General features: G+C 40.3%; 1 protein-coding gene across 4 annotated transcripts in view; it reads left to right on the top strand.

The window, feature by feature from the left end:
• Positions 1–7: 7 nt before the first annotated feature.
• Positions 8–10681, top strand: part of ASB4 (ankyrin repeat and SOCS box containing 4) — a 121755-nt gene continuing 111081 nt past the window's right edge. The window contains exons 1-3 of one of the 4 annotated variants that reach the window (XM_067746365.1): positions 8–268; positions 4206–4351; positions 5029–5168. In XM_067746365.1, coding sequence (XP_067602466.1) covers positions 5118–5168 — 51 coding nt within the window. In that variant the 5' untranslated portion in view covers positions 8–268; positions 4206–4351; positions 5029–5117. The remainder of the gene's footprint in view (positions 269–4205; positions 4352–5028; positions 5169–10681) is intronic. The other 3 variants (XM_067746366.1, XM_067746367.1, XM_067746368.1) reach the window with 3 other exon arrangements.

Below are 10681 nucleotides of genomic sequence, written 5' to 3'. Positions count from 1 at the left end.
GGTCGGCGAGCCCGGTTCCTGCTCACAGGCCGCGGCGGCTCCGCCCTCGGCGCGGCCCTTGGCCTTTGTCACCGCAAACCTGCCTCTTGAGACACCTTCCCGGCAGTGGGAACCGTCCTATCCCGCCCCTGGTTAGGCCAAGGGAGTGACGCTTTGAATTCCTTCACCTCCCTTCACTAACAGACAACCCCACGGGAATCTCAAGCAGGCTGCAGGCCTTTCTCAGTTCTCGATTAATCTTCGAAGACATTCCTTCCGTCCTAGTCCGGTAAGAAACTTCTGGAGGACAGTTTTAAATATATATATTTTTTAATTACAGTAAAAGATACTGGGCCATGTCTTGTAAATACGTCATGTTGGAATCACTACTTTTTATAACAGGATGTAGATGGGAGGAAGGAAACATTCTATTACGTAATGCTTCATCTAGACTAGAGACCTCAAAACCTGGACACTATTTTATTTATTTTATTTTATTATTATTTTTTTGTCAGTGCCCTGCGGCACGCGGAATCCCGACCGGGGATTGAACCCGTGCCCCCTGCATTGGGAGCACCAGGGAAGTTCACCTGGACACTATTTTTGCTCCAAACTCAGTTTATGGGAATAAGACAAGAAAAAAAGAACCCACCAAAAGCAAACCCCATTTTAAAACTTAACAATCATAACGTGAATAAAGAAAGAAAAAAGTATAAAAGAGAACCTTCCCCATTAAGATTGAGACAGTTATAATATGAGTATGGCTGAAACAAGCTTCTCATGGTTGCCAGTACTTAATTGCCACCCTGTAGTATGTAGGCAGAAATGATCACAATTGCCAATTTTCAACAAACATCGGTTTTATTAACAACCAGTAAATAAAAGCAAATGCCAATTTCTCACCTGTTCTGCACCAAGAAAAAAAAGAGACCCCTCAGTTTCTGTATGTCTCTGATTCAGTCCTAAAGGATATTAGGTTATATTGCCTGGTAGATAGCAACATAGTTGTACTTTGAAAGTCCTGGAGGCTTACCTTTTTTTATGTCATGAACCCCTCTGGCAGTAGTGAAATTATAGATGCCTTCGCAGAATAACATAAATGCATATAATAAAAGGTGTGGGGCTTCCCTAGTGGTGCAGTGGTTAAGAATCCGCCTGCCAGTGCAGGGGACACGGGTTTGAGCCCTAGTCCAGGAAGATCCCACATGCCGCGGAGCAACTAAGCCCCTGTGCCGCAATTACTGAGCCTGCACTCTAGAGCCCGCGAGCCGCAGCTACTGAAGCCCACGCGCCCTAGAGTCCGCGTTCTGCAGCAAGAGAAGCCACTGCAATGAGAAGCCCACGCACCACAACAGAGTAACCCCCCCTTGCCGCAACTAGAAAGAGCCCACATGCAGCAACGAAGACCCAATGCAGCCAAAAATAAATAAATAATTTAAAAAATTATTTTAAAAAGGTGCAGATTGCAAAGGAGACCAATTACATTCAAATGCAATTATCAAAGTAGTCTTTTAAAAGTTTGTGCTATAGTAATAATAGTGTAATGTGTGCTACATTATTAACACGTTAAATAACAAGATCTAGCAACATTCTTTCAAATAGCGATGAGCATAAATGTTTTTTCAAGATGTCTGCAGCACTATAATGAAATAATGAACATAACTCTTATTTACATTAGTAACAAAGTCACAAGTATTGCTAATGCTTCTGAGATTTGATTTGTTTTCTACTTTCATAATTGAAGGAAATGTTAAATTCCTTTAGAAATCAAGATTTTTTCCCCTTCATTCAAGGTCATGAAGCCCCCAGATTCTATCCATGGACCATTTTGCTTAAGAATTTCACCATAGTTACCCTATGACTGGATACGTGTGGGTGGGATCTCTTCTCTAGGGACGTTTTTAATGTCAATCTTTGGGGACAGAGAAGAATCTCATATATGAAATCAGAATTTAGAATGAGGACCTAAAGAAGAAGGCCTGGGACTGTGGCCAGGGCTTCTGTATTAGTTCTGAGAGTCTTGTTCCAAGGTTTCTGGTTAGTGACTAGTATATAAAACTATTCCTCTTGGACTCTGGGTCAAGAGCTAGGCTCCTGTGTCTTCCAAATGTATCACAAAATGAGGAAACCATAAATTGTAAATAAGATTACCTTGTTGTGTGCTGTTCCCCTTTTGCTATTCCCAGGCTTTTAAAAAAGTCATGTGCTTAATAATTCATCCTGGTTTCAGCTGAAATTAAAGGGCCAAAGGTCTGTTTCTTTCAGGGTGTACTCAGGGTAGCGAAATACAGCTTTTATGCTTACTTTCCCTTCTTGCCCGTGGCACTAATTGATTCTACCAATGTTACTCACTAAGCCTAGACTTGTCCTCACATCTTTTCAAACAACGACAGAAGAAAAATTAAAATCTCTGAGGTAGCCGCTAACAGATTTCAATTCAGGATGAAGCCTACTCACCGTCCTGGGCCACCACAATGCCCTGGGGTTTAGGATAGAGGCATATGTGGTAAAGAACCAGGCTTTCAAGTCCAGCAAAACCTGCCAAACCTCATTCTCAGAGAATCTTAGAGAATCCTCAGTTTAATTTTATTAACTCGACCAGTGAGTTCCCTCAAACTTGATCTCCTAATTCCTCCATTCTCTGTGTGAAGAGTACTATAGCTCCATTACTCTTCCTCTGAGTTGCTCTTGAAGCAACTTCTGCAAAAGTAACTCCATCCTTATCCCTATCCCTACCACCCTGCCAGAGCTAAGAATCACCTTTTCTCATGGCTGGGTGGGGAAGAGGGATGTTTTCTGATTTGGAAATCAGTAGCCTAATTTCTTCATCGTAAGAGGGTGGAGAAGCCTGGTCATTAAATTTTATAGTATAGGGTTTCCCTGGTGGCGCAGTGGTTGAGAGTCTGCCTGCCGATGCAGGGGACACGGGTTTGTGCCCCGGTCCGGGAAGATCCCACGTGCCGCAGAGTGGCTGGGCCCATGAGCCATGGCCGCTGGGCCTGTGCGTCCGGAGCCTGTTGCTCCGCAACGGGAGAGGCCACAACAGTGAGAGGCCCAAGTACCGCGAAAAAAAAAATTTACAGTATATATGGTTGATCACATTTTATTGTATAGCTTACCCATCTTTTGAGATAACTGGGATTGATAGGCTACACCAAGAACCTAACCCTCGGCTAATGTTATTTCATAGGAAAAATGGTGTCTGACTCCCAAATAACCATGTTACCCAATACAAAACAAACTTGTTTTGGAACTTGTTTGTATGCTGGCAACTCCTTACACTTGGTTTGAGAGGGTATTTCTCAAATAATGACATATAACTAGTTTGTAATTAGAAATTAATGGTTGTTAAGCAAAATTTCAGAAATAATAATAGCTTTTATTGATGCTTCTCAAACTATGTGTGGTGAAGGACAGGGTTTCTTTGCCTTTGTAAAGTAAAATGAAAGTGAATTACTAGAAAATGAAGTAAAAATTCAGACATACAAAATACAAGCCCAAATCTTTTATTATTTGATTCAACAGATGTAAAATGACTTTGTCAAATTCATATAACAGTTTCTAAATGCTTACTCTCAAATTTTCATACTTATGTCACCATGGACCAGAAATAAAGCATTCACAGACCAAAAATGTTTCTTCAAACACATAAGTGAACTGCCTTTCATGATTGTACTTTTAATTCTTTAAAGTTCTTCGCAGTATATTATCACGTGTAATATTCCCAGTAATTTGTGAAATAGGTTTCTTGTGATTATTGTCATTTTATATAATATATGATGGGGCGTTGGTCCCTCCACATCCTTTTTATTTCCTTCCTCTCCTTACCTCTTTTTTTTTTTTAAGGAGTCATATTTTTAGATCTTTTAACACAAAAATACATGGAAAAGGTGTTATAAAAGATAAGTATTATCAGTAAAAGAAAGATTTACTTTGTAGAGGCTTCACACTAGGGCTTCTTGGAGGGTAAAGGAGACTTCCCCACCACCAAGTCATTTTCTGAGAATTCCAATATACTAAAAAGTGAAGAAATGCCATAACAGAAACTTGTTGTATATATTTTAAAATATTTATAGTCAAGAAATTAACATTCTTCAAATATTAGGTTGAACAATATGAACTTGCTGTTTCTAGAGGTCAAAAACACACAAACGTAAAATAAAATTTTATGTGCTAGTCACAAGATAATTATGCATTTTGTAAAAAATATGCCTGGTTTATTACAGGAGGAGTGGCCCAGTAAAATGAATGAGTTTTTAAAATTCTGGATAAGAACAAGAAAGAGGAAGTGGAACCTGTGTTAAATCATCCTAATGTTCTTGTATGTGTGGGAAGAGAGCAGAGATACTGGATAACTTTAAACTTTCTTAAGGTAAGATGCTAAAAGGAAAAGAGCAGTGTGTAAGTTCAAAAGCAAAAAAAAGAATGAGTTTTTTCAATTGTGTCAATGTATCTCTAGAACAGATGAATAAACAATTTTGAGTTAAAGTTGAAAGTTAACCAGATGGTCCACTAGACCCAAGCCTCTTTTCTACAGAGGGCTGTCAGATTTGCTGCCTCTCTTCCAGGAGCAGTTGGACCCCAGATGGAGAGGTCAGAGGGTAGAAAATGTTGGGAGAGAGAAAAGCTGGGGAGACCAGAAACAAAAACTCCCAATCTCCTTCAGAGGCTGACTCAGTATGGCCTGAACTCTATGGAAAAAGTTAAGATATGTTCTGTTCATTCCAGGAAATACCTGCATGTTTCCCATTGTCTAATAGCAATAATGTTTCTAGTTATCTATAAATAAACCATATGTGCAACCTCTTTCAGAGTAACTACCACAGCTGTTACTTATTGAACATTTCCCATTCCAACAGGCTTTTCATATACTACCTCATTTAATTCCTATAACAACCATTTGGATTAGTTACTGTTATTATCTCCAATTTGTGAGTTATGAAACTGAGGCCAAGGGTTAAGTATCTTGCCCAGGGTTACACACCTAGAAAATGGTGGAACCAGAATCCAATATAAGAAAATACATATTAAAAATTCCTTCTTTCTCAGGGGACATCAGTCTTCGTTTTATTAAGGGCTTCAAACTAATAGGATGATGCCCACCCACATTATGGAGAGTAATCTTCTTCACAGAAATAATGCCATTTGCAGTGACATGGATGGACCTAGAGATTGTCATACTGAGTGAAGTAAGTCAGAGAAAGAGAAATATTGTTTGATATCACTTATGTGTGGAATCTAAAAAGAAATGAAAATGAACGTACTTACGAAACAGAAACAGACTCAGAAAATTTACTTATGGTTACCGGGGGCGGGGGGAAGGGTGGAGGGAAGGGATAGTTAGGGAGCTTGGGAATGACATATACACGCTGCTATATTTAAAAAGGATAACCACCTGTGGCGTTGCGGGTTTGAGGAGCTGGCTCGTGGGGGTGAGGTGTTTAGGAGCGTGGCCTCCCCACTCTAGTTGGGTGACATAACACAGACCTTGGGGCCAGATTTGCTGGGTTTGTGCCCCCACCCCAACATTTACACGCTCTGTGGCTTTGCGCAACTCAAGTAGCATGAATCTCACTAGCACAGAGAGAAAGCTTCACTGAAAACTCACTACAGGGTGAGTGGTGGGGGAAGCCGGATTCCACGACAGCAGCAGCGGGGCTCGTGGCAAGAATGGCTTGCAGGCCACCCCGGGCAGTCTCGTCTTCCTGCAGCTTGTAGACCCTGAGGCTTAGGAGCTGTTGCAAGCACACAACCTTGAGAGAGTAAGGTGTTCTTCAGAGACCATCTGTACTGAATCCGAGACTGAACCCAGTGAAGACCTCTATATAAACGTTTAAGATTCTCGCAGCACATGCGGAGACCTACTCTTTCAGACACGAGCTGCTGGAGACAGCCTCATAGACAAATTGCTCCCAAGTCAGCCTGTTCTAGCTGAACAGCTATTGTAGACCCTCATAATCTGACTTCATAATGGAGACTGCCACATTCACTGCCGTGGGGCTGAAATGGTCTTGGTGCTCCAGCTGTGTGTCAGGCTTGAGTCTCGTAGGTGGGCGAGCCAAATTCAGGACATTGGTCTGCCAGAGACTTCCCAGCCCCACGTAATATCAATCATCGAGAGCTCTCCCAGAGATCTCCATCTCAACGCTAAGACCCAGCTCCACTCAACGACCAGCAAGCTCCAGGGTTGGACATCCTTTGCCAAACAACTAGCAAGACAGGAACACAACCCCACCCATTAGCAGAGAGCCTGCCTAAAATCATACTAAGTTCACAGACACACTAAAACGCACCACCGGATGTGGTCCTGCCCACCAGAAAGACAAGATCCAGCCTCATCCACCAGAACACAGGCACCAGTCCACTCCACCAGGAAGCCTACACAACCTACAGAACCAACCTTACCCACTGGAGGCAGACAGCAAAAAAAACAGGATCTACGAACCTGCAGCCTGCAAAAAGGAGACCCCAAACACAATAAGTTAAGCAAAATGAGAAGACAAAGAAATACACAGCAGATGAAGGAACAAGGTAAAAACCCACCAGACGAAACAGATGAAGAGGAAATAGGCAGTCCACCTGAAAAACAATTCAGAGTAGTGATAGTAAAGATGATCCCAAATTGTGGAAATAGAATGGAGAAAATATAAGAAACGTTTAACAAGGACCCAGAAGAACTAAAGAGCAAGCAAACAATGATGAACAACACAATAAATGAAATTAAAAATTCTCTAGAAGGAATCAACAGCAGAATAACTGAAGCAGAAGAATGGATAAGTGACCTGGAAGATAAAATAGAGGAAATAACTACTGCAGAGCAGAATAAAGAAAAAAGAATGAAAAGAATTGAGGGCAGTCTCAGAGACCTCTGGGACAACATTAAATGCACCAACATTCGAACTATAGGGGTCCCAGAAGAAGAAGAGAAAAAGAGAGGGACTGAAAAACTATTTGAAGAGATTATAGTTGAAAACTTCCCTAATATGGGAAAGGAAATAGTCAATCAAGTCCAGGAAGCGCAGAGAGTCTCATAGAGGATAAATCCAAGGAGAAACACGCCAAGACACATATAACTCAAACTATCAAAAATTAAATACAAAGAAAAAATATTAAAAGTAGCAAAGGAAAAGCAAAAAATAACATACAAGGGAATCCCCATAAGGTTAACAGCAGATCTTTCAGCAGAAACTCTACAAACCAGAAGGGAATGGCAGGACATATTTAAAGTGATGAAAGGGAAAAACCTACAACCAACCAATGATCTCATTCAGATTTGATGGAGAAATTAAAACCTTTACAGACAAGCGAAAGCTAAGAAAATTCAGCACCACCAAACCAGCTTTACAACAAATGCTAAAGGAACTTCTCTAGGCAGGAAACACAAGAGAAGGAAAAGACCTACATTAACAAACCCAAAACAATTAAGAAAATGGTAATAGGAACATACATATCTATAATTACCTTAAATGTAAATGGATTAAATGCTCCAACCAAAAGACATAGCCTGGCTGAATGGATACAAAAACAAGACCCATATATATGCTGTCTACAAGAGACCCACTTCAGACCTAGGGACACATACAGACTGAAAGTGAGGGGATAGAAAAAGATATTCCATGCAAATGGAACTTATTCCATCCAAATAAATGAATTTGGTAAAGTAGCAGGATACAAAGTTAATGCACAGAAATCTCTTGCATTCCTATACGCTAATGATGGAAAATCTGAAAGAGGAATTAAGGGAACACTCCCATTTACCATTGCAAAAAGGATAAAATACCTAGGGATAAACTTACCTAAGGAGACAAAAGACCTGTATGCAGAAAACTGTAAGACCCTGAGGAAGAAATTGAAGATGATACAAACAGATGGAGAGATATACCATGTCCTTGGATTGGAAGAATTAATATTGTGAAAATGACTATACTCCCCAAAGCAATCTACAGATTCAATGCAATCCCTATCAAAATACCAATGGCATTTTTCACAGAACTAGAACAAAAAATGTCACAATTTGTATGGAAACACAAAAGACCCCAAATAGCCAAAGGAATCTTTTTTTTTTTTACCTCTTTATTGGAGTATAATTGCTTTACAATCGTGTGTTAGTTTCTGCTTTATAACGAAGTGAATCAGTTATACATATACATATGTTCCCATATCTCTTCCCTCTTGTATCTCCCTCCCTCCCACCCTCCTTATCCCACCACTCTAGGTGGTCACAAAGCACCAAGCTGATCTCCCTGTGCTATGTGGCTGCTTCCCACTAGCTATCTACTTTACGTTTGATAGTGTATGTGTGTCCATGCCACTCTCTTGCTTTGTCACAGCTTCCCCTTCCCCTTCCCCATATCCTCAAGTCCATTCTCTAGTAGGTCTGTGTCTTTATTCCTGTCTTACCCCTAGGTTCTTCATGACATTTTTTTTTTCTTAAATTCCATATATATGTGTTAGCATACAGTAGTTGTCTTTTTCTTTCTGACTTACTTCACTGTATGACAGACTCTAGGTCCATCCACCTCATAACAAATAGCTGAATTTCGTTTATTTTTATGGCTGAGTAATATTCCATTGTATATATGTGCCACATCTTTATCCATTGATCTGTCAATGGACACTTAGGTTGCTTCCATGTCCTGGCTATTGTAAATAGAGCTGCAATGAACATTTTGGTACATGACTCTTTTTGAATTATGGTTTTCTCAGGGTATATGCCCAGTAGTGGGATTGCTGGGTCATATGGTAGTTCTATTTGTAGTTTTTTAAGGAACCTCCAGACTGTTCTCCATAGTGGCTGTACCTATTCACATTCGCACCAGAAGTGCAAGAGTGTTCCCTTTTCTCCACACCCTCTCCAGCATTTATTGTTTCTAGATTTTTTGATGATGGCCATTCTGACCAGTGTGAGATGATATCTCATTGTAGTTTTGATTTGCATTTCTCTAATGATTAATGATATTGAGCATTCTTTTATGTGTTTGTTGGCAGTCTGTATATCTTCTCTGGAGAAATGTCTATTTAGGTCTTCTGTCCATTTCTGGATTGGGTTGTTTGTTTTTTTGTTATTGAGCTGCATGAGCTGCTTATAAATTTTGGAGATTAATCCTTTGTCAGTTGCTTCATTTGCAAATATTTTCTCCCATTCTGAGGGTTGTCTTTTGGTCTTGTTTATGGTTTCATTTGCTGTGCAAAAGCTTTGAACTTTCATTAGGTCCCATTTGTTTTTATGTCCATTTCTCTAGGAGGTGGGTCAAAAAGGATCTTGCTGTGATTTATGTCATAGAGTGTTCTGCCTATGTTTTCCTCTAAGAGTTTGATAGTTTCTGGCCTTACATTTAGGTCTTTAATCCATTTTGAGCTTACTTTTGTGTATGGTGTTAGGGAGTGCTCTAATCTCATACTTTTACATGTACCTGTCCAGCTTTCCCAGCACCACTTATTGAAGAGGCTGTCCTTTCTCCACTGTACATTCCTGCCTCCTTTAACAAAGATAAGGTGACCGTATGTGCGTGGGTTTATCTCTGGGCTTTCTATCCTGTTCCATTGATCTATCTTTCTGTTTTTGTGCCAGTACCATACTGTCTTGATTACTGTAGCTTTGGAGTATAGTCTGAAGTCAGGGAGCCTGATTCCTCCAGCTCCGCTTTTAGTTCTCAAGATTGCTTTGGCTATTCGGGGTCTTTTATGTTTCCATACAAATTGTGACATTTTTTGTTCTAGTTCTATGAAAAATGCCAGTGGTAGTTTGATAGGGATTGCATTGAATCTGTAGATTGCTTTGGGTAGTATAGTCATTTTCACAATGTTGATTCTTCCAATCCAAGAACATGGTATATCTCTCCATCTATTTGTATCATCTTTAATTTCTTTCATCAGTGTCTTCTAATTTTCTGCATACAGGTCTTTTGTCTCCTTAAGTAGGTTTATTCCTAGATATTTTATTCTTTTTATTGCAATGGTAAATGGCAGTGTTTTCTTGATTTCACTTTCAGATTTTTTGTCATTAGTGTATAGGAATGCCAGAGATTTCTGTGCATTAATTTTGTATCCTGCTACTTTACCAAATTCATTGATTAGCTCTAGTAGTTTTCTGGTAGCATCTTTAGGATTCTCTATGTATAGTATCATGTCATCTGCAAATAGTGACAGCTTTACTTCATCTTTTCCAATTTGGATTCCTTTTATTTCCTTTTCTTCTCTGGTTGCTGTGGCTAAAACTTCCAGAACTATGTTGAATAGGAGTGGTGAGGGCTTCCCTCTTGGTGCGGTGGTTGAGAGTCCGCCTGCCGATGCAGGGGACATGGGTTCGTGCCCCAGTCTGGGAGGATCCCATATGCCACGGATCAGCTGGTCCCGTGACACATGGCCGCTGAGCCTGCGCGTCTGGAGCCTGTGCTCCGCAGTGGGAGAGGCCACCACAGTGAGAGGCCCATGTACCAAAAAAAAAAAAGAGTGGTGAGAGTGGGCAACCTTGTCTTGTTCCTGATCTTAGTGGAAATGCTGTCAGTTTGTCACCATTGAGGACGATGTTGGCTGTGGGTTTGTCATATATGGCCTTTATTATGTTGAGGAAAGTTCCCTCTATGCCTACTTTCTGCAGGGTTTTTATCATAAATGGGTGTTGAATTTTGTCAAAAGCTTTCTCTGCATCTATTGAGATGATCATATGGTATTCCTCCTTCAATTTGTTAATATGGTGTAT

This window comes from Pseudorca crassidens, chromosome 8 (assembly GCF_039906515.1).
Source record: "Pseudorca crassidens isolate mPseCra1 chromosome 8, mPseCra1.hap1, whole genome shotgun sequence".
In the NCBI taxonomy this organism is placed as follows: Eukaryota; Metazoa; Chordata; class Mammalia; order Artiodactyla; family Delphinidae; genus Pseudorca; species Pseudorca crassidens.
The sequence above is the reverse complement of the archived record's forward strand: the minus strand, read 5'-3'. Positions and strand labels throughout refer to the sequence as shown.